Source organism: Felis catus, chromosome D2 (genome assembly GCF_018350175.1).
Source record: "Felis catus isolate Fca126 chromosome D2, F.catus_Fca126_mat1.0, whole genome shotgun sequence".
NCBI classification, from domain to species: Eukaryota; Metazoa; Chordata; class Mammalia; order Carnivora; family Felidae; genus Felis; species Felis catus.
The window spans coordinates 53434780-53459718 of record NC_058378.1 but is presented as its reverse complement, the minus strand read 5'-3'; the positions used below and the strand labels follow the sequence as shown (position 1 = coordinate 53459718).

General features: G+C 42.4%; 1 protein-coding gene across 6 annotated transcripts in view; it reads left to right on the top strand.

Moving 5' to 3' along the window:
- MYOF (myoferlin) overlaps positions 1–24939 on the top strand; it is a 152072-nt gene that overhangs the window by 84704 nt on the left and 42429 nt on the right. For all 6 annotated transcript variants that reach the window (XM_019813549.3, XM_011287427.4, XM_019813550.3 and 3 more), the window contains 12 exons: positions 1921–2098; positions 3330–3454; positions 6323–6429; positions 8734–8926; positions 10072–10227; positions 12438–12569; positions 14894–15057; positions 17329–17443; positions 18950–19055; positions 20241–20386; positions 22555–22728; positions 23627–23735. In XM_019813549.3, the coding sequence (XP_019669108.1) occupies positions 1921–2098; positions 3330–3454; positions 6323–6429; positions 8734–8926; positions 10072–10227; positions 12438–12569; positions 14894–15057; positions 17329–17443; positions 18950–19055; positions 20241–20386; positions 22555–22728; positions 23627–23735 (1705 nt within the window). The remainder of the gene's footprint in view (positions 1–1920; positions 2099–3329; positions 3455–6322; positions 6430–8733; positions 8927–10071; positions 10228–12437; positions 12570–14893; positions 15058–17328; positions 17444–18949; positions 19056–20240; positions 20387–22554; positions 22729–23626; positions 23736–24939) is intronic.

Genomic DNA, 24939 nt, shown 5'->3' with positions numbered 1-24939 from the left:
CGGAGAGAGGGAGACACAGAATCTGAAACAGGTTCCAGGCTCTGAGCTGTCAGCACAGAGCCCAACGCGGGGCTCGAACTCACGGACCATGAGATCATGACCTGAGCTGAAGTCGGACGCTCAACCGACTGAGCCACCCAGGTGCCCAATTTTTGTTAGCTTCTTAAAGATGAAGTGTGTCATTACGTTGCTACGTAGATTATGCTGCACAAATTGGTAGCAAGGTGGGAATGCAAAAGAGCAAATCCAACGACAATAAGATTCAGCATATGCCAAAGTTTGATAGCAATGTGGCCTCCAAATCTCAAATTGAAGGACTCCAGATCTGGGAGTTCCTTCTCTAAGGGTTTTCAAAGTAAACTTGCCATAGTGAGAAATTCGTCAAACAATTTGGGTATTATCACTCATGGGTCTCCATGAACCCTCTAGTGAAGCATGTAGCCAAGTGTAACCACTGGTATTCTCACCCCTAAGCTTGACAAGTGTCTACAGAGATTGGATACCGATGGAGATCCGGAACAGAGTCTAGATGTGGACAGTATTAAGTGGCAGTATGCCTAGAACGTAATGAGGTACAGCAATTTCAACCATTGCACGGCTCTGTTTGACTAAAGAAGGCAGAGTACCCAAAGATCAGTGAGGATATGATCCACAAAGAAGGAGAGATGCCATCTGAGCAATCTGTGGATTCAGGAGACTTTATGTGCTCGGCTTAAGGAAGGCCTGAAGGGCTCATGGTCATTTCTGCCAGGCTGAAAGATCCTCGATGCGGTCATTTTTGGCCCTATGTTCAACTCCCTCACACACACACACACTCAATAAACCAGTAATCTTTTTTTAATGTTTATTTATTTTTGAGAGAGAGAGACAGAGTGGAAACGGGGGAGGGGCAGAGAGAGAGGGAGATACAGAATCTGAAGCAGGCTCCAGGCTCCAAGCTGTCAGCACAGAGCCTGATGTGGGAGCCCAATACGGGGCTTGAACCCATGAACTGTGAGATCATGACCTGAGCCGAAGTCGGATGCTTAAATGACTGAGTCCCCCAGGCGCTCCCCCGGTAATTTTTTTAAAAAGAGAGAAAGGAAAAAATAACGTTTGATTTCTGTTTCAGAAAACAGGAAAACAAGTTCACCTAAATTCAGTTAATTTTAAAGTCTTACGTTAAAAATCTTTATTGTTGTTTTTTATTTGAAAATTAATACTAAAGGAGCACCTAGGTGGCTTAGTCAGTTAAGCGTCTGAGTTCGGCTCAAGTCGTGATCTAAGGGTTCATGAGTTTGAGCCTCGCATCAGGCTCTCTGCTGCCAGTGCAGAACCTGCTTCGGATCCTCTGTCCCCCTCTTTCTCTGCCCCTTCCTCACGCTCTCTCTCTCTCTCAAAAATAAATAAACATTTTGTTAAAAAGTAGAAAAAAAGAAAATTAATACTCAAGCATTCAAAAAATTAAAAACATATAAATTAGAAAGTACGATTAGCCATAATCTTCTTACCTTCCCAATATAACTGTCAACAATTTTATTTCTATTCTACACATTCTCCATGCATATGCCAATATTAAAATATATAATTAATGAGTTCACTTAAAATACATTTGCACATATGAATCCACCTTTTTACTAACTTTATTGCATTATATGGATGTAACATAGTTTGTTTAACCAGTGACCTATTGCTAGACATTTATATTGCTTTCATTTTTTTTTTCTCTCTATTTCAGTCAACACTGCCATGAATATCCTGGTACTTCTATCTTTGCCCACTTGTATGAGTACAAGAAAAACTGCTAGGTTTAAGAACATTCTCTACTGGCATTTAATTCAATACTAATTATTAGTTTTAGAATTACATCTGCTAGACACCCACATATAAATAAGAGCAAAAGGAGTTTCACTGAGCCTTACGTCTGCCCATACTTTACAGAAATACCAACGAAGGCGGAAGTATAGCCTGTCTGCCGTGTTCCATTCAGCCACCATGTTGCAAGATGTTGGCGAGGCCATTCAGTTTGAAGTCAGCATTGGGAACTACGGCAACAAGTTTGACACAACTTGTAAGCCTTTGGCATCAACTACTCAATACAGCCGTGCCGTATTTGATGGTAAGACTGCCTCTAACCATCCTCTTCTCATAAGTTTACGGTGGGTACATCACAGGACAAGAAGCACCCAACATATTCTCCCTTTGGCAGCCATTATCTTCAGCATATGCTTAGTGGAAAGAAAAGATTAAATGGGGAAGACAGGTGGCTAGAGTTCGAGCACCTTCAAGACAGGTCAAACCCAAGAAGTTGCAGGCCCTTTGCCAGGGTCTGAACCCCAGCCCCCTTGCCGTGTTCAGCTTTCACACTGGCTCTGTTTTGTAAAATCACAAGATGGTGACTTGCTGAACTCTGAGGTCCCCAGAGTTCCCACCTGGTGAGAGTCAGCTCCCACCCTGCCCAACTCCACCCTACCAAGCCCCAAACTGCTCTTAGATTGAGTAGTTGAAATGGATGGGACACTGGCTCAGGTCCTGGAAAATCAAGCTTCCGGTCTTCATTCTGTTACTCTCCAGCACTATGACCTTAGCCGCATCACTCAATTCTTACCTTCAGTTTCATTATCTTCTCCAGAGCTCCTGTGAGGATTAAATAGCTGTGTTTGAACAAACATGGATGAGAAACAGTCTCTACTTTTAAGGAGTATATATTCTAGTGTATAAAATAACAAAGTGGAGTATGAGAATGCGCAAGTAAAGATATCAACAAATGATTTAAGAGTATATAGAAAGGAGAGAGACATTCTAATCAAATGTTCCAACAGTATTGCCATAATTTTTACCTAATTTCTGTACAAGCAGTGTGAAAATATAAAATGTACTAGAAAAAAGTTGGCTGGTAATTGTTAATCCCTGTAAGGTTCTAAGTAATACCAAACCCCATGAATCCATGCTTTACAAAATAGAAAATCATTTTTTTTCTTGCCCCAATTCCAACAAAAATATTTAGAATAGCACTTTTCGGGTACAAACACATATAATCTAAACTCCCATCTCTATTTTCTGCTGCAGTGTTATGTAATCATCGGTGGTCCTGAACCACTGCAAGATCCTAAAATTGTTGCGTTCGGCTTACTAGGGTATTTTAGAGAGATTTGCAGAACAGGTTGAATGAATAAAAAACTTTCTGTCTATCCCCTGGTGGCTTCATTGAATAAAATTTAAAAACAAGATCACCCCAAACCATTCCCCAAACATATGGATGGATTAACCTGTAGCCCGTTTTGCACATCTCTTAATAGACATGTTGTTTAAGTGTCCAATGTTCACTGACCCTCAATGTTCTACACCAGGAAACTACTATTATTACTTGCCTTGGGCCCACACAAAGCCAGTTGTTACCCTGACTTCATACTGGGAGGACATTAGTCATCGCCTGGATGCGGTGAACACTCTCCTAACCATGGCAGAACGGCTGGTAAGTTTATCTTTTCTATATTTCCTTTCCACTGGACAGAGTGAATTATGTATTAGTTACAAGGTAGGCCCTGTAAGTGACATCAGAATATAGTGATAAGCAAGATAAGAGCTATTTCTTTAGTAACAGTTGACATCAGCGATCCAAGGCTGGCATGGAGGTTCAGAGATGTTAGGGACCTGCACTCCTTCCCTCTTGTTGCTCTGCCATCACTAAGGAGTTGTCATTGTCTGCATGGTTGAGGCTGCTCACCACTAAGCCTGCCCTCAAGCCTGAGGGAAGAGGAATGGGGAAGTAGATGGCACAGGCCTTTCCCTTGGAGGGAAAGACCCAGAAGTCACACACTTGATTTCTACTCATTTTCCATTGGCCAGAATCCAGTCATACAACTACATCTCACTCTAAGGGGACTGGGAAGTGCCGTCTTATGCTTGGGTTGGCATAGGCCAGATAAAAGTTCTCTTCCTGAGGAAGAAGGGGGTGGATATCGAAGTGGGAGGACAACCCACAGGTTCTGCCACAGTTAGGAGTGGTGTGGAGAATGGCTCATGCCAACAGAAATATGCAGCCCTTAGAGCTCTATTGTTGAGTAAAAATCTCCACTGTGGGAAGAGGTGGGCTCAGAGGAACCAGAGCCTGACATTTTATGCTCTTTTTGTAAATTAGAGGGAACTTTCCTTGTTTGGAGGTTGGGAGTTCCCTCTGGCAGAAACTGCGTAGATGTGGTATCTGTAATTTTCCATCTAGTTGATATTGATGAGGAGGGGCACATGGTTGGGATGTTTCTAAGTCAAAGATACTAAATTGGTGTGATTAGTGTTTTGATTTCCAGATTATATTAGTATTAATTTTTTCTAAGGTCTAACCTCTGTCAGGGTAGGACCAATACATGTGGGGGTCCTGGAATATACCTGATCTAAGATTCCACAGCAAAATCTAAACATATTGTTTTATGGGGGCACCTGGGTGGCTCAGTTGGTTAAGTGGCAGACTCTTTTTTTTCGTTTTGTTAATATAATTTATTGTCAAATTGGCTAACATACAGTGTGCAGAGTGTGCTCTTGGTTTTTGGGGTAGATTCCTGTGGTTCATTGCTTACATACAATACCCAGTGCTCATCCCAACAAGTGCCCTCCTCAATGCCCATAACCCATTTTCCTCTCTCCCATATCCCCCACCCCATCAACCCTCAGATTGTTCTCTGTCTTTAAGAGTCTCTTATGGATTGAAACAGCCAACTCTTGATTTTGGCTCAGGTCATGATCTCATAGTTCATGAGATTGAGCTCCATGTCTCTCTCTGCACTGACAGCACAGAGCCTGCTTGGGATTCTCTCTCCCCTTCCTCTTTCTGCCCCTCTCCCCCCATGTTCATTCTGTGTCTCTTTCTCTCTCAAAATAAATGAATAAACATTAAAAAATATATATTGTTTTATATTATAAAGATGATATTGAAGGAGAATTGTAGTTTAAGTTAACTTAAACATAATTGTTCACCTGACATGCAGCCTGGTTGTGGTATTAACTTCCAGTCCTCCGTCTCAAGGAAATTAGTAAAGAACTGGTCACCCCTCTATTCTGCTTATGTCTTGGGTATTCTTCAGGCCTTTTTCTTCCTTGTTCTTCTCCTCAGCATTGGTCAGGCTATCCTTATTCCATGCTGATCTGGACAACATGGTGGCTTTTCATGAGCAGGACTTTTGATGATCATGGTGGGCACTCTCTCAATCTGTGTCAGCAGATGCTCCAAGTGACACAATAGTACGTTCTGGGCTCATCTTGTACTGCTCTGCCCTAATTCTCAAATCGCCAATTTTCTGAAGAATTCTGTTTCCTCTTAGCGGGAATATCATATGAAAACCAAGATCTGGGTATTAGATGCTCACTACTATTTAGATGCCATTGCTTCTAGGCCTTCTCAGTGGACAGGCTTAATGACGGGCACATGCACACACATATTCATGTGTGATTTATTTCTAGATCTATCAATATATGAAAAGCAATGAATTTATAAGCCTAACTCCAAATCCATTCTAATGTCACAGGTTTGTTCTAGTCTTCCCTATTTCTATATTTATAACTCTTTTCTCCAACAGTGAGAAACGTCATTTGCTCATTTGTTCAATCCTAATATCCATAGATAAACCACTGCAACAAACAAATTTAGAGTTTGATATGTTCATGGTTCTTTTCTTCAAAAAATTTTTTAACATTTATTCATTTTTTTGAGAGACAGAGAGAGTGAGTGGGGCGGGGGGCAGAGAGAGAGACACACACACAGAAATCTGAAGCAGGCACCAGGCTCTGAGCGGTCAACACAGAACCCCATGCGGGACTCGAACTGACCAACTATGAGATCATGACCTGAGCTGAAGTCAGCCGACTGAGCCACCCAGGTGTCCCAATGGGTTAACCGACTGAGCCACCCAGGCGCCCCAATGGTTTTTTTCTTTAAACTGAGAGTATATAATCAAAATACTGTGTTCAAAAGTTATTTGGATTAGTTTGGTGTAGTCATATAGTTCATTTGTTTCTGTTTTATATTCCATGGTAGGATTCCTTCTCCCATCTTTATTGGTTTTATTTTATTTACTTTTTAAATACATAAAATATTTACATGGTTTCAAAGGTCAAGGACATATGAAAGATTGCCCTGTTACTTATAGATGTCAGCGTTGATTGCCTTTTGAAGAAAAGTAAATAGTGCTAAGCTATGGTGAGCATTACTAAACGTAAAAAATTAAATGCACTGGTTTTTCTGTCAAGTCTTTTGTGTATTTTTTCTTGAAAAGAAACATTAAACCTTTACTAGGTTTAATGGCATGACGCACAATTAACCGATTATTTCCTCTCTTTCCAAACTCTCCAGCAATCAAACACAGAGGCTCTAAAATCAGGGATTCAAGGTAAAATTCCTGCAAACCAGTTGGCCGAATTATGGTTGAAGCTGATCGACGAAGTTATAGAAGACACAAGGTACAGTGATCTTGTTCCTATCTCAGAATTCCCAGTCATGCTCTCCTCCCTGAAACTGTAAGGAGAGCCTCTAGGATTGTTCCCAGTGTTGGCCTGAAAAATGAATTTGAACTAGTCAAGCTTCTCAAAAGGCCCTAGTCACTGGGAGGAGTCTCTGAATCACCACCAGGAAAAGTTCTACTTTCTGATTTGGTGCCAATTCTAAAGCGGCCTGGGGAGGCTGAGGGCCCTGAAGGAAACATCCCAGGGCAGCCTCAGGCAAGCGGTGGGGACAAGGAAGGAGGATGCTGGCCTGTGCTTGTGGGCCCCCCTCCTGGAGAAGGGTGAAGCCTGGCTCCCACAGAGAATGGGGCCTAGGGGTGGAGCCTTGATTTTGCCATTCAGAATCACATTCCTAATGCACAAACACATTTTTAGAAGTAGCCTTTTCTTTTTACTTGCTTTTTTTTGCTGAATGCCTAAGAGACTGTATCTAAGGCTCCCTTCCCAAAGCCAGTAGATTTGACTTGAGCCGGAGAACCTTTTAGAACTGTGACTTAGAGAAACAGCTCAGAACTCTGGGCATTTGGAACTCAAAAGGGGAAGTGATTCATTCCAAACTCAGTTTAAATATTGGCTAATAGAGCAGTGGACAGGAAAATGCCAAAAGAAAAGCATATTGAAAACTTCTCACAAGCAGCAAGAAACAGGACTGCTTTTTTTTGTTCCCCTCGGGGCTAATGCCCTCCGTCTCCAGGTCTTCTTATGCCTTCTAGTGGTTTAGCTAGGTCATTGAAATGCAGCTGAAATCAGAGCACTGGTGGGCTCTCGCTTAAATTCAGAAAATTTAAATCTGGGTCCTAACAGGTCATCTCTCCCAGTCCCCTTTATTTTATGGATGAGAAAACAGAGGCCCAAGGGGGTGAACGATGCATCTAACGTCCAGGGTGGGGTTTATCCACACAACTTTTCCTGCTACATGCTACACCCAGTCAACTTCTATTTATTGAATGTCTCAAATGTGACTTTTGAGCTAGCTGCTTCCATATGCATTTTTGCCTCAGATCATTCCAGGGACTTAACCTTTCCAGTGCATTGCCATAACTACTAATGTGACCAAACAGAAACATTTGGTAATACCTTCAGGTAGAAAATTCTATGAATTTTAGGATTTGCTGAGCAAAACACAGAAAGACCTATTTACACAGTTTTTGAAGTACCCAACTGATGTAAACTGTGTTTTCAAAATCAAATGGAATCTTTTTAACTTCATGTATCAGGAAACTTGTGTTTAAAAGAAGTCGTGCTAGGATTTCCTCCATTTAAGAAGCTGGGGGAAATTCAAACCAATGGAAATTCTTAGTAGAGACAATGTGAGTAGAACTTCCTGGAATTGATGACAACCTCACCCTGTGGCCCCCACCAGCTGCCATAGTGAGAGGAAGACCCTGCAGAAGAAGGCTAATTCTGGCCCCAACTCAGCCTTTCTAGACTTCTCACTTTAATGGGAGCTTTGCCTACACAAGTGGTTCTTAACCTTTTGGGAGCTAATGGGCCCCTTTGAATATCTAATGAGACCATGACGATGAAGAAGACAGTGCTTGATGACCTCATTCAGACCTTACTCTGCAGTAGGGAGTGTTCTAAATGCTCTCCATATATTAATTCATTTATTTCTCACAACAGCCCGATATTTTCATGCATTTGAAGATAGGGAAAGAAGAGATTAAGTAACTGCTCAAGGTCACATCACGGGACTAGTAAATGGTGGAGCCAGGATTTTTACCCAGATAGCTGCAAAGCATGTCGTCCTCATCATACATCACACTGCCTGACTTTTTAAATAAGTTCCAGGGATTTGCAGACCTCCTGAGCACCCCGCCCCCCCCCCTCCACCCTAGGATTGCCTAGGGGTGCATGGTCCTTAAGAGCCCTTCTGCTAAATGCTCTGTAATCTGCCTTCCCCTCCTTCATTTTGTGGGTCTGCACAGTAGTTTTAAGAAGCAAAAGAAGGGAAGGCCTGTTCCTCCCAAAGGCTGCAGCTGTTGCCATCTTCTCTCCAGTGACTCCATGGGCCTTGAGTCAAACCCAAGAACTTGCTTTGGAATTTTAATCCCCCTGCATTCCTCGTGAGAGTAAGGAGGGTTTGTCTGACAGGTCTGCTCTGCCAATGCCACATACACTCAACTTCAGCTTAAACCTGGTCATGCTTATGAGTCAGGAAACTGGTGTGGCTTGCAAGATGGAAATCAAACATAAATGACTTTGACAGTTCTGAGGCCTGAAAAGCTATTCTACAGATTATCCGTTTCTTTACTTTTTTAGGTACACGTTGCCTCTCATGGAAGGAAAAGCTAACGTCACAATTCTTGACACTCAGATCCGAAAGTTGCGGTCCCGATCTCTCTCCCAGATACACGAGGCAGCTGTGAGGATGAGGTCTGAGGCCACAGAGGTGAAGTCCACGCTGGCGGAAATTGAGGACTGGCTTGATAAACTGCTGCAGCTGACTGAAGAGGTAGGACTTTTAAACTACACAAAGGTCACTTGATATGGAAGAGGGATTCTGTGGAGGGACACCAAGGACAGAGAAGGTGGTAAGAGAATGTAGTATATTATCTTGGATATTGAGCAAATCTGACAGAGGTGAGACCAAGAAGTTACTGGGCTGGGATAGTAATGGGTAATGGGGTGAATATCACTGAAGTGAGAACAGAAGAATTTTGAGTTGGTGGTTCTGGAAAGATCTTCAAACTGGACAGATCAGAGAGTATGTCAAATAGAGGGAGAAAGTAGCAAATCTATGTAGCACAGAGGATTGAAGTGCCACCTTTTCTTGGGACCGGGAAGACCTGGTTTTGAATCTTGGATCTACTGTATATAACCTTGGGCAACCTCTCTAAGCCTCAGTTTCCCCATATATAAAATGGGATAATTGTAGTACTCACTTCATAGCAATGTATTTAGATGATGAGTATGAAGTGCTTAGCATGGTGTAGGGCACATCGCGGTGCTGGGTAAATATTGGCTGCCATTAACCTCTGTGTACTGGAAAAACGAGAGTATGAGACCCCTCCTATTGACCTTCAGAGATTTGGGTGGGCGGGGGTCATAATATATTTGTGGATAGAAATACATTTGAAAAAACATGCGATTATAGGTAATTTTTAATTTCTACTTTTTATGTTTTGGTACTTTCTAAGTTTCCTATGGTGACAACTTATATCACCTTTATAATCAGAAAAAAGGGGGATTTAAAAGACTAAATTAATATTTCAGATTTGGCAAATATTGGATTGAGGTGGAGACACTTGGTCAGTGTCCAGTGAAATATATGAAACCAATAACCCTTGACTACTGATGGCAAGAAAAGAGGGGGTATTTCCTAAACTACCTCTCAGAGCTGTGTAGGTCAGACTTTTGGCAGGTGAAGCCACCGCCCCCACCCTGCTTCACTCTACTCCCTTTGGACCAGCCACAGCCTGCCTCCCCGCCCTACAGACTCTGTGGTCCCAGAAGATGTGCGACTCAGGAATTCAGACAGAGCCCTAATCACAGAGTTTCTAAGGGGAGCCCTGAGGAGCCAGCCTGCAGGGTCTCCAGTCCCTCTGTGTTTAGACTAACTCCAGTTTTGCTTACTTTTCCATCCACCGATGTGACCAGCCACAGAACAGTATGCCTGACATTATCATCTGGATGATCCGGGGAGAGAAAAGACTGGCCTATGCACGCATTCCTGCACATCAGGTTTTATACTCCACCAGTGGTGAGAACGCATCTGGGAAATACTGTGGGAAAACCCAGACCATCTTGCTGAAGGTATGGCTTCAACACCGTGTCCTGTGAAATACTTACATGCAAACCCCACATTCCCAAGAAGGGGCTGTTTTATTTTCTGACCGTTGAAGGACTACTAGGGCAATCATGATCAATTCCTACCCATTCTGGCATCTTCCCCTGGAGTGATAATTCCCAGAGAGTAGTCTGATGCCTGGCTTCACAGAAATATAAGTGGATTCTCATATCTGTTTGTACATTTAATCTGATGGAATAAGTTGTTTGGTTGAAGTACATGAAGAGAATCAGGCCTCACATAGATATGTAATTGGAAAAGGGAGGAGTATTTTAATATCTTTTTCAGATAATTGTGGATACACATCTTTGATACAACACCAGACTCAAGTAGTAGCTTCTAAGCGGCTATTTGCAGTATGGAATTGAAACTATATCAATGACCTTTTCATTCTCTGCTACATGGAAATCCATTGGTTTTTCTTGTACTTTGAATGGTTCTTTTATCCATCCCTGATTTTGTAACATTTAGCATTGATCATTTAGAAAATATTAGTTCATGAAGTTATGCAGATTTTCCTAATGTTGACACATTTTATCTTACGACATTGGAAAAAATCACATTTATTAATATTACTCATCAGGAAAGTCTTTATGTATCAGGATGCTATGAAGTTCACCATGACAGCTACAAGTTTTAAAAAAATTTTTTTTTAAAACTTGTTTTTAAAAACTATTTTTAAAACTTGTTTTTACCTGGAAGACTGACTTCTATCATTGGCTATAGAATACAGTCAGTCATCGTCCTTGAAGTGACAAGTTCACTTGGTTTATGTTCAAAAAAACGTCTGCCCCACACCTAAGTCTGAGTGGCCATTTTTGTCTGTCAATCACTGTTTCAAGTAAAAAAGGTTTCCATTAAAAAACAAAAAGGGGTCATCTTGGTAGCTCAGTCATTTGGGCATCCAGCTTCGGCTCAGGTCATGATCTCATGGTGCACGGGTTCAAGCCCTGCTTGGGGCTCTCAGCTCTCAGCAGAGAGTCCACTTTGGATCTTCTGCCTCCCTCTCTCTTTGCCCCTCCCCTTCTGCTCTCTCGCTCTTTTGCTCTCTCTCCCTCTGTCTCAAAAATAAATAAACATTTTTTAAAAAAGCTAATTCAGATGAGCGCTGGGTGTTGTATGGAAACCAATTTGACAATAAATTTCATATTACAAAAATAAAATAAATTTTTTAAAATAATAAATAAATAATAAAAAAATAAAAGGGCTAATCCAGAGGTGCCTGGGTGACAGTTAAGCGTCTGACTTCAGCTCAGGTCATGATCTCACGGTCTGTGAGTTCAAGCCTTGTGTTAGGCTCTGCACTGACAGCTCAGAGCCTGGAGTCTGCTTCAGATTCTGTGTCTCCCTCTCTCTCTGCCCCTCCCCTGCTCACGCTCTCTCTTTCTCTCTCTCAAAAATAAATTAACATTAAAAAAATTAAAAAGTAAATTTTAAAAGGCTAATTCAGTTCACATTTCAAACAACCGCATAAGAGATTTTTCACAAGCTATACAGTAATATGCAGCAGAAATAATTTGTGTATACTTTCCATTTCATCACACAAAATATTTTAAAAACATACTCAAGGGGGCGTTTGGCTAGCTCAGTCAGTAGAGCATGTGACTCTATCTCAGGGTCATAAGTTCAAGCCCCAGCTTGGGCATGAGCCTACTTAAAAAAAAAAAAAAAAGTTAAAAGAAAAAGATATACTCAAGGGTCGTGATTTGATAAGATTAGTAACTTTTACTGATTTATTTAAAACTGGCATTTCTTTTCTTTACTGCTAGTGATGAAGAAAGCTATCACCACAGGTTCAGTTTGGTGTCACTGCCCCAGTTCCTGCTGCAGTGCCCAGAGTCTTATCCACCACTGCTGTTGTGCCCTCAGTGCCCATGCCAGTACAGCGAAAAATGACAAGTAACACGTTAGTATTATTAGGAAAATAGTTTTACTCCGTGAACCTCCTGAGAAGGTCTCGAGGACACACAGGGGTCTAGGGATTACATTTTGATAACCACCGCTTTCGTTGTTATCACAATCTCTGCTGTAGGGTCATTTGGAAACATTTTAACTAAGCTGACTTAAAAGTAGGCTGGGGAGAACAGGAGAACAGTGATTGGATGTTCAGTCTGTTTGTGGCTTGAACTTAATGTCACCGCGTGTGCTACAGCCAGTGTTATTGTGCATCTCACAGTATCCGCGGGAAAACAACCACGGACCCAAGGTGCCTGTGCAGCTGCGGGTGAACATCTGGCTGGGCCTGAGTGCCGTTGAGAAGAAGTTCAACAGCTTCGCAGAAGGAACATTCACCGTCTTTGCTGAAATGGTACATTTCATGACATGACTATCTTTTCTTTCCGTGGGGGAGTCCTTTTACATGTCCTCCTTAGAGAAAACGCTCACAGATCAAAAACAGCCACAGCCATCAGCACTACCTAGAATCCCATCTGAGGGACCTTCCTCTGGGGGCATAGGGAAAGATTGGCCACACTGGGACGGACCCACCAGAGTGATTCATACACAGACAACCCAGGAATGAGGACACTGGGCAGGTGCAGACCTTGAGAGGTGTGCTTGGGGAGTGGGGGTCTTTGCACCACAGAAGACTCATTCCTCACATAGGGAAACCTCTCTAAGTGATGGTAAAACTGGGTATCCTGTTGACCATGCTGACTGCCAGGGCCACCCGGGAGATTCTGATTCTGTAACTGAGTTAGGGATGAGCACCAGCAGTGATTCCAGGGTGGGTGGATATGAGACCTCAGTGGACCACTTTGAGAAACAGTGAGATACATAGGAAACACACAGAGCCCTTACAGAGCAGGCTCGGAAGTGCCACTGGAGATCAATAGAGGGTGTGCTGCAAGCCACACGGAAGGCCCGGAATGTCTGATACTTATGCACAGTCATCTGGACCACGTGGAGTCATGGCATCAGGGCATGTGCAGGAGACGCTTGCTCCAACATTCACGTAGGGTTTCTTGGCATCGGCCTGTCTCCAGCTCTGAGGCTGGAGCTCAGCTGGGAGAAGCTAGCTAGCACTGAGCAAGGATCAACCAGTCCAGGGCTCCGTTTCACCCTTCCTAGATCTTTCAGACTAGATAGCTCAGACTCTAGTTTCAACTCACATTAAAGAGGTGATCCACACATCTTAGTTGCGTGACTAGTTTCCTTAGATTCTCACAACCTATGAGTACCAGTAGGGGCACGTTAACGGCAATAATGGACATTTCAACTGGTTCTTGCCCTCCTGTGCTAAAACCACACCTCTGTTCTCTGCAGAATCCACCATCACCCTGCATCCCCTACCAGATTTCTGGAGGTCTCTGAGGTGCTTCACATGTGTTAACAGTCTTGCCAAATTCCTTGCCTGGATTTTATTCTAGCCATGCTGGCCTCCAAGCAGAAGTAGTGGGAACACCTTGCTCCTCTCTATTCTGTGTCCTTGTCACTTAGAAACCAGAGAAGCCATGCGCATGCCCCCAAGTCTCACAGCCCCTTGTAACAATAGCTTCTTCAGCTACTTCCTGAAGCTTATCTCCTTTCAAGGCTCAGAGCCCATATCTGAGACAGGTACTACTGTGGTTGCTTGAACCCAATTTCCCCATCAAGCCTCTATTCAGACTTGTTCCTTCCTTCTTCAACCTCAGTCAAACTTCCCTGTCACTTGCAAATCATCTTTGCAGTGGGCTCATCAGCAGAAAAATGGAAATTTCAGCTTGCACCCCAACAGGGACACTCACCACTGGCAAATCACAACCTTTTTGATGGTTGACAGAGTGAAGAGCAGACCTTTGTAGATTTATAAGTTCCAACTTAGAAAGAAATGCCCTGTAAACCAAAGTCTGTCATTGCCACTGAACCTGGGCTTCCAGAAAGATCTTGATCTTCATCCCCACTATATTCCAGAGGGGATGAAGGCACAGAACTTTTAGGCTCCATAAAGGCTGGGCCCTTAAAGGACCTTCATATGTCAGACAGGTTCTTTGTAGACTGCCTAGGAAATGTACCATCAATTATAATGTTGATTCTGTGGGGAAATGGGCCCTAAGTTCTAGACAGTAGACTGTTTACAAGTAAACTCTTAGAAACCTGCACATTCATAAATTGATGACTTTTGTGGGTATTTTAAAAATTAGGTTGACTAAAGAGACTCTTAAATACAGAGAACAATCTGAAGGTTGATGGGAGGTGGGGGGAGAGGGGAAATTGGGTGATGGGCATTGAGGAGGGCACCTGTTGGGATGAGCACTGGGTGTTGTATGTAAGCCAATTTGACAATAAATTATATTTTTAAAAAATTTTTAATTAAAATAAAAATTAGGTTCAGAGAACCATTTGGAGCCATTCAGTATAATAATGGAAACAACTAGTGTGATATACCACTGTTCACAATCATTTGCACATTTGAACAATTCTATGAGAATTGGTAGTATTATCCCCAATTAACAGATGGGAACACTGAGTCTTAGAAAGATGAGTGATTTGCCCAAAATTACATAATCAGTAGCAGCTCGAGTTAGGTCCCTACCTTCTAGGTATAAAGTTTTTTCACTTTCTATCATTGTTTAGCTTAAATGGGCTTAAACATTTAGAGGCGGGCTTTATTTCTTGCTCTCTGATGGTGTTTCTCTAATTTGTTTTTAACAGTATGAAAATCAGGCTCTTATGTTTGGAAAATGGGGCACTTCTGGATTAGTCGGTCGTCATAAATTTTCGGATGTCACAGGAAAAATAAAACTCAAGAGGGAATTCTTTTTACCTCCAAAAGGCTGGGAATGGGAAGGAGACTGGATAGTTGATCCTGAAAGAAGGTAAGTTTTTCCACCTTCTGAGAAAACAGGGATGACAATGAAGCCTTTCCCTAGAAAGTGCTAAATGAATCTTCTCCATCATCATTCTTGGAAATATTTATGTAACACTCACTGAACACAAGTCCATAGAAACTTGAAATATGTCATTGGTGCCCCATAATAAAACAAGGAAATACAAAAAGCACCTAGTGCTAACATTTGTTGAGAACTTATTATGTGTGAATGTGTCAAGCAGTGTACTAAGCACCAGTGTGCTAATCACTTTGTTGAATCTGAACTACAGCTCTACAAGGTAGGTAGTGTCAGAAATTATGAAGGGTCTGAGATTTTTAACAAGCAAACAAGGTCACCTGCTATACTCCCATGGATGCTGGAAGGAGATTCAGGACTCCTGGGTCAGAGACAAAGGACTTCACGGCCAGCCCCAATAGCTGTACCAGAATTAACATTTGCTCTAGTCACTCTGTGGCAATAGGGAGTCAGTTCCCACAGAGTGACAAGGAGATGGTCAGATGGTACTTAAACATGAAGTGGTTTGTGTAACAGGAGAGGAAACTGAGCTTAGGGAACCAGAATCAATTTGGTTAGCAAGCCCGCTGGCCCTTTGCTCCAGAGAGAGAGAGAGAGAGACACTCTCTCTGTCTTCCAAGATTATTCCTATAAACATCCTTAACTGTGCAGAAACACAAGAACTCACAGACAATTATCTCCCAACAAATAATAGCATTATCTCCACTTCACAAGTGAGGAAACTGAGAACTACAGAAATTAAATAACTTACCCAAACACACATAGGTTGTGAGTGGTACCAGTCCAGCCTGGGCACCAAAACCACCACTCAACTATTTTGCTGGAATGTCTGTAAGCAACAGTGGAGACTATGCTTTAAATGGGTGAATTGTATCTCAAAAGCTCATTGTTAAAATGAAAGAAACAGTAGAGGGGAGGCAAGCATGTGTCCCCAGGAGTTTGGGTTTCTGCAAGTTGCCAACACCCTTGGAACCAGAGCTCCCCTTCCCCACCTCATCACAGCATACTTGACCTTGGAGGAAACGAGCTTGTGAAGCTGGATCTTAAGGCCTCAAGCTGGAGTTCTTCCTCTCTGTCCACATTTGTTTCCTGTGGTCACAGGCATTGGGGAAGGAAGCCAATGAGCATGCTGGGTCTGGTCTGGTCTGTCAAGACCGGATGATTCCACATGATTGCTTTTCACCCACAACAGCTTGCTTTGGATGGGGTTGGGGTTGCTGGTGAGGAGAAGCGAAATGGGATCTGAATTGGACAGAAGGAAGAAAGGTTAGTGAGGACAGGGAAAGGCAGAGGCATTGTGTTTGGAAAAGTAGAAGGGTCAAAGCATGTCAGGGGTTGACGGGACCTCAGAGGCGGCAGCCAGGTCTTCTGTTCTCCTTCTCGGGGGCCCAGAGAAATGACGGGATGAGCTCAATTTATACAAAGAGTTGGGACTACTTACTTTCTGATTTCTTTCCAGTGCTTGATTCTAGGGGAGGATGCAGCAGGGAAAAGATGTAGGGCCACGGTGAAAGAAAAAGAAACCTCACTTGAGTGGGTACCTGGCAGAACGCTCCAGTCAAAGTTGGAGCCTCCATACTTCCCATTATGGGTTGTCAAAATAGTTCCAACTCCAAGAGGAAAATTGGCCTGGCAGAGAGTCAGTATGGATTTCTTAAGTACCTAAATGGAGTCCGGAGTCTTAAATGACCTGGTTTGGCTGTCGACCTAGGAACTATCCAGAAAATGTAAACTCCTCCCTTCAGTTTGTGTTACGTAGACCATGCAAGCCATGAGTAAAAATTTCCACACTTGGCCTCATGAGACTGTCTCCCCTCAATTTTTTAAAACAGGGGGAATGAGGGTGGACAACATCCTATTCTTTTGAACTGTTAGCCAGGAGTTTTGCTGGGAAAAAAAAAAAAAAAAAAAAGCTGAACGGTCCTGAACTGAAACAAAAACATGGAGCATAAGATCTCTATAAGGAGCTGCCCACAGAACTGTTTTCCCAGTCCCCACCCTAATTACTGAGAAGGAGCAGGCCTGCTAACTGGAGGAGTGCTCTATAATTTAGGTCTCCTTGTTCCCGCAGACCCCTTCTTCAAAGGAATGTCAGAAGCTATTAGCAGGAAGAGGAGTTTGGAGTGGAGAACCCAAGGGGTAGAGTGAGGAGGGAACCGGTGTAGATGTTTCCCGACCATTGGGCCGAGCTGGGGTGGTTGGCTTCCATTGCTCCTTTGGTAACCCGAGCCTCACCCGCAGCTTGTTGACTGAGGCGGACGCAGGTCACACGGAGTTCACGGATGAAGTGTACCAGAATGAGAGTCGCTACCCCGGGGGCGAGTGGAAGGCAGCCGAGGACACCTACACCGATGCGGTGAGCGGGCTGCTCCCCAGAGAGAGCCTCAACCCTAGCTCTTTGGAACCACGACCCGTGAACCCGCCGACCATGAGGCGCGGCCTCCCCCTCTCTTCTGCTCTGTCTCGTGTTCTGAACAGCCTTACCTTAACTTTAAGCCACACAAGTGCACCTATAAATTATTTTCTCTGGAGAAGTCACTGGGCCTGTTTAGATGTTGGTACCAGGTAAAATTTGAGTTGCGCAATAAATAAATATCTATCATTTAACTCGTTTTAAGAAGCACAACAAGTGGAATGTGTATGTCTCTAAAATATTCAAACAGCATAAAAGGAAATGAAAAGTAATTCTCCCAGATTTATATTCCACCCCCACCCCGCCCCGTGGTAACTACTGAAAACATGTTTCTGTTCTTGCTCAACTATATAACTTTTTCCTTCCTCTCTCTCTCTCTCTCTCTCTCTCTCTCTGTCTCTCTCTCTCTCTCTCACACACACACACACCTAAATAGAATTGTGTTGTGTGCACAGTTCAACAACTTATATTTTACATATGACAGTGTATCGTGGACATCTTTCGATATCAGTACATATAGAACTATGAACTTTTTAAAAAAATGCCTGCAGAGTGTTTTATTATATGCACCGCTCTAATTTATTTAAGTGATCCTCTCCTTGTGGACATTTTTTTTTTCTAGTCTTAGGTTTTTTTTAAGCAATGCAGCAGTAAATGTTTTTATACGTACATTTTTATTCACTTGTGAAAATTTATCTCCAGGAAAGATCCCCAGATTGGTTTGGTCAGATTTCAGTACATATGCAATTTTGATAAGTATTGCCAAACAGCTTTCAAATAGGTTGCATAAGTTTGCATGTCCAGCAACAGCTTCTTAGAGGGCTGTTTTCCTAAACACAGCCTTGTCACTGCATGATCAGTGGTACCCTGATGTCATCTCCATTTTCTCACTCTTCATTTAAAGTGAGGCTGGGTAATTTTCCATGTGTTTATGGACCACCTTTACTTCTGTTCTTAGGAACTTTTTTTTCATAACTGTCGGTTTTAATGCAGTCAGTACTTAAGTGAGTATTTAACCTAAACCTTGCTTAATCTTACACAATTAGCATCTAGAACCTCCAGTGACATTCCCTTGTACTTGAAAACATGTTTTTTTCCCACACTTTTTCCATCTCTGATGGTTTCTTTCCTACTAGCTCCTCATAAAGACAGTTGTACCATTTCATAATTTTAAGTTGAACACAGGAAATTGCTGATATTTGACCATTTTTGATGGTCAAAGCAATTCCCATGGTTCAACCCAACATACCCCCTAACAGTGGAAACAGAAGGCATTCTAAAAAAACTAATCTCGTGTAGCAGTTGTGCATAGAGATTAAAGATTCTTCTGAGTGTAGCATCTAAGTTAGCACGTGAATACCATTGTTAAATGTGAGGTACCATCTCACTTTTGCTTCTTATTAGACCCTATGACTTACTTGTCTTCATTTTTTCGTTTTTGTTTTAAAGAACGGTGATAAAGCAGCATCGCCCAGCGAGCTGACATGCCCTCCAGGTTGGGAATGGGAAGATGACGCATGGGTATATGACATAAATCGAGCAGTGGATGAGAAAGGTAACATTTTAGATCTGTTACATGCCAGGCTGTCTGCGGCAAGGCCCTGCTTAACCAGAGTAAAGTTTCCTTGGCAGGGAGGAGTCTTACTTCTGTTGGTTTGTGACAATCAGGTCTTGGATATTAGCTGTGACTCTTCAGATGCAAAATCTGAAGGACGAGCAAGTGCTTGGACAGGTGTGGGGGGGGGCATCAAGAGTGAAAAATACAAGATCACAGGGGGCCAGGTGGCTGCACGTTGAGATGCTGGGGATCCAGGATGAGAATTTGGGAGGGAAGTGGAATTTGGACTTTCTCTTTTCTAATCACACCCATAGCTTCCCTGGGAACATCACACTCAGGACCCTGCAGCTCAGGAAGAAAGACTGTAAAATGCCTTAAAAGTCAACCTATTCAGCAATAATGCAGATTGTTGTGGGTTTTTTTTAAGTAAGGTTGACATACAATAATGTAGATTATTGACATAGATTCTGTTAATGGTGTTTATCCTTTTCAAAGAATAGTAGTGTAAAGTTAAATGACTATAATATTTGGAAATATCAAAAGAGAAAATCTGATTTTTTTCCCTTATGAAAGAAAAAAACAACCATAATACAGAAGGGTTCAACTAATAATAAATTTCTTACTGATCTTGATGCACACACCAAGCCTTATAATAATAGCTAGCACTGAGCACAAACATAGTCCTAGTTATTTGCATGTATTATTTTGATGAACTCTGTTTTAAAAAGGTATTCTTTACCATTATTGCTGGGGAAATTAGGCCATAGGCAGGTTTACTAACCAGCAAGGATGTTTTTTAGTGAACATCCAGCGGTGGTGATGCTGGGATTTAAACCCTGGCTGTGCAGCTACACAAACGACACCCTTCAGCACTGTCCCCATCTGCTTCTTGCACTGTGCTTTATTCGTAGATGCACTAAATTACCATGAGTGATTGGAGGGAGAAAGGGGAAGGAGAACCTCGTGGGCGCAAAGGAAGCAGTTTGAAGAGGGATCCAAGGGGACAGAGCTGTATTCAGTTTGGCTGAACTGCAGCAAAGTGAAAGGGGCAGTGGCATTCCTTGTCACCACAGAGAATGTTGATGGGGGAGCAGAGAGATTGGCTGGATGTTTTCTGGAAGTTTATCTAGCAGTCTGGCAAATGCATCTCTTTGGGATAACCGCTTGCAAACTCTGTTCCAGGCTGGGAGTATGGAATTACCATTCCTCCTGATAATAAGCCCAAATCCTGGGTTGCAGCAGAGAAAATGTATCATACTCATAGGCGGCGAAGGCTGGTCCGAAAACGCAAGAAAGATTTAACACAAAGCGCTTCAAGTACTGCAAGGGTAAGAGTTACCATGGAGGGAGCTACGTCCGGGGAGTCGGGGCCCACACAGAATTCCAGTGACTCTGCTTTTGCTACAGAAACCATTCGCCAGTCAAGGGCCTAATGTCTGCTCAAAGAAGTTTGCAAAATGTGCCCCCCACCCCAACCAGCCACAACACATTACCTGCGAGTTTGTTAGAAACGCCTCACTCCAGGGGCGCCTGGGTGGCGCAGTCGGTTAAGCGTCCGACTTCAGCCAGGTCACGATCTCACAGTCCGTGAGTTCGAGCCCCGCGTCAGGCTCTGGGCTGATGGCTCGGAGCCTGGAGCCTGTTTCCGATTCTGTGTCTCCCTCTCTCTCTGCCCCTCCCCCGTTCATGCTCTGTCTCTCTCTGTCCCAAAAATAAAAAAACGTTGAAAAAAAAAATTAAAAAAAAGAAACGCCTCACTCCAGACCTACTGATTTAAGAAGCAGGGGTGTGGCCCAGCAGTCTGTGCTTCAACATGTCTTTCAGGTGACCCTGAAGTCGTCTGAATAATGAGAACCACTCTAGAGGTAGCAATAGAAATTATTTTGGTGGCATAAGAGAGTAGTGGCAATAGTTCAGCCCTTGGAATAAGATACACGAGGACTCAAATCCTGGCTTTATTTCCTTTCTCATCTGCAAAATGGGTATAATACCATGCTTTTAATTAGGGTAGTATAAGGCTTACATGGAATAATAGTAAGTGAAATGGAATAATACTGCTCATAATAATAAGTGGAATGTGTTATGTGCCTTCTCTAGTGCTAGGTACTGAATACGCATTATCTGTAATCCCTGAGATATACATTTATCCTCATTTTTTAGATAATGCTCACAGAGGTTAAATGGACTCTAGGCCACATGTCTAAAATGACTGAGCCAGCCGTGTTTGAACGCAGGCAAGGCTGTTCCACAAAGTGCCTGACTCATAGTAAATGCAATGAAATTACTTTTTATTAGACAGGGAGCTCCTTGGACACAAAGAGGGAAGCCGTCTACTTTGTATCCTTCTTGCCAGCTCAGAAACTAGTTCCTAACAAGTAATGGAGGAGAATGAATAAACTGATAAACGAATACCTCTCATTCAACTACCCGTATTCTGATGGGGTGAGAAGTTCCTAGAGGCACTTGGCTCCCTCCTGCCTGCCACAGGAGAGCACCGAGAGAGGGTGGGAAGAGCACTAGAAACTTGGCCCAGTCCTACCAAAAAGCATTGTTGAGACTTTGATCCTGTTCCCTAACCTCCTCACTCTTGGCTACCTGAAATATTTCAGTGCCACTGTGAATACTACTAGAGCAGCGATTACAAGATTGTGCTTGACCTGCAATTATCTTTATTCAAAATTGAAAAACGAATATCTACAATGGTTATAGCCTCCATAGAGCTCTTATTTCTGAGATCATAAATATGATTATTATTTTGCATTTATTAAATCTAGTAATACTTTTAAGGTATTTACAGAAAATGTCCACCAGTACAGGTCAGCCACACGAAGGCACGGACCCTGTCTTGTCTTGTCCTTCACTGCCTCCTTGGCGCTTAACACAATCTCTGTCACACAGTAGATACGCGTATTTGTTGAACTGCATACAACATTGAACACTGAGGGCATTTATGTATAAACTGTTTTGAAGATGAAAAGTACTATACTCATAAGTTATTAGTTATTACGGAAGTAATATATCTGATCTATCACTTACTTAGTTATGCCGGCTATTAGCTTAGATGAGACATTTAAATCCTAGGGACCGTGGTGTCACTTTTTCCTATATAAGGTGGAGATAATAATGTTTTATAAACCGTATCACAATTGCAATGTCTTATGAGCTAATGAAAATGACAATATAGAAAGCAAGTTAAGAAAGAATCCATTTTCCTTAACCCTCCCCAAATCTGAATAAGGTGCCTCTCCTGCAATGTCTCATTCCATTGCAATTGCTTGGTTATCTCTCAGTGTTCCCACAGTCCATCAGCTCTGCAAGGACAGACAGCGTGTCTACTTCTTTCTTTGTTGTATCACTGGCTCGTAGCATAGGGCTCGGAACAGAGTAGATTTTCAATGCGTATTTGTTGATTGACCACATAATCTGCCTTATCAATTAAGGGATATTATTATTATTATGATTATAATTAGCATTCAAAGTTTTACTTCTGTTCTAGGCCATGGAAGAATATGAAGACCGGGAGGGCTGGGAATATGCTTCTTTAATTGGCTGGAAATTTCACTGGAAACAGCGTAGTTCGGATACCTTTCGCCGTAGACGCTGGAGAAGAAAAATGGCTCCTTCAGAAACACATGGTGCAGCTGCCATCTTTAAACTTGAAGGTGCCCTCGTAAGTAATAAATACTCAAAGCTCAAAAATTTTGGTGTAAAGAAAATAGATGAGTGTTGGATACACCTGGGACGCCATGGAGATCCCTCCAGTACTGCAGGACTGCAGATAATTTGGGAGAAAGCTGCACATCCTAGATGCCCAGTAACTCTTGTTGAATGAATAGACCATTAATATAGGAAAGATTCTAAGAAGTTCTACTGCAGACACCCTGTTTAATGTTGTTTCATCGGGCATTTTCCAAATACATCTGTTCCAAAACCCTGGTCGCAGGTGACATCTGTTAACATTCCCAGGCACAGGTTCCTTGGATGATACCTTGGAAACTACAAATGTTCAACAAATCACGAGTGTTAAATATACAGATGTGAGGGGGAGGAAAACAGAAGGATGGCTCACGGAATTAGAGAATAATTTATATGGACTCACAGTAATGAAGGGAGGGAGGGAGAAAACAGAACGGTGGAAGGAAGGAATAAGAAAATGGCAGTGGTCCATCTAAAACAACATGGTGGTCGGGAGCCATTTCAAAACACAGCCTGTTTTTATACTTTTGCACACTGACCCTGCTCTGTGCTTCCACTGCTTATTCTTGTCTTCCTCCCACCTTTTTAATCCCCCTATTTATCCTTTATGCCTTTCCTTTTTAAAATTTTCAGCATCCGGGTTTGGTAAGGCTGACCTTGAGGCAGAAAGACTGGCTTCAACTTCATGCTCTGTTGCTTTCCAGCTAAGTGACCTTGGGCAAGTCACTTGCTGTGCTGGGCTTCATTCATCTTTAAAAATGGAGTGATCGGATGAAAAGAGTCTATTTTGAAAGCCACCATTCCAGATTTTTGTAATTCTTGCCTCTTTGTTTGTCTTGAGGCACCATTCATGGACTTTTCTGCCTCTTTAGGGTGCGGACACTACTGAGGAAGGAGATGAAAAAAGCACAGAAAAGCAGAAGTACAGCGCCACCACCGTGTTTGGGGCAAACACTCCCATTGTTTCTTGTAACTTTGACAGTAAGTTTTAAACATGAATTTGTGCCTTCCGCTGCTATGACTTATCTCTAGAAAACTCTTTGCACCACCAAACATGATTAAAATGTCTTCATGCGAGTGTGACTTCCATTGCCATCACCTGATGAGAGGATTTTTTAAAATATAGTTTTAAAAATTGTATTTGGGGTGGAGGGTTGTCGAATCATTGACTTTGACAGAGTCTTTACTGATTCTATCTGTTAAGCTCCCCCAAAAGATTATTTTAATTAGAAAAAGAGGTTCAAAAAGTTAAGTAAAGGTTGGTTCCGATGATAATCTTTAGGCATTCTGGGATGAGGCAGACCTGCTGTGTAATAATAATAATAATAATAATAGCAAATGCTTATCTAGGGCTTAGCATGTGCCAGGCACTGTGCATATATTAATTCGTTTAATCCTTGTAACATCCCGAGGAGGTAAGTGTTATTATTGTCCTCATTGTAGACATGCATAAGGATTAAATAAGTTGCCCCAAATCTTACAGCTTGGAAACACTATAGACAAGATAGTCTGACTCCCAGATCTGTGCACCGAATCACAGTGCCCTACTCTCTCTCTCAGATCACGTGTGTGGGAGGTGGGAGCGTATACACATTAACATAATAAGGATAAGGAGTATAAAGATTTTGAACTATCAAAGCAGCTTTTAGCAGATAACTGTCTCCTAGATCTGGGGCTGAAATAGTATAGAAAGCCCTATTTCTATAACTCCTGGAAACCAAGTTTCATTTTAAAGGTCTGTGATGACAAGCAGTAGCCTAAATCCAGGTATTTCACAACAGGAGTAATGTTCTCCTGAGTGATAACACTTGCATTGAGCTTATTATAGTATTTTTTAAATGTGTATTTTTAAGAGAGAGAGAGAGACAGAGTGCGAGCAGAGGAGGGGAAGAGAGAAAGAGAGAGCGAGAGAGAGAATCTAAAGCAGGCTCCAGGGTCTGACCTGTCTGCACAGAGCCCGACGTGAGCCTCAAACTCACAAACTGTGAGACCATGACCTGAGCCGAAGTCAGATGCTTAACCGACTGAGCCACCCGGGTGCCCCAACCTTACTGTAGTATTTTTAAAGTTGGTTTTATTTTATAGGAAACAGAACTACTTTGGGAGCACTTCATCAGCAGTCTATGTGTTCTTTACTGTGGAGAAGTAGATCTGAAATATGTATTATCTCCAAATATTCCAGTGT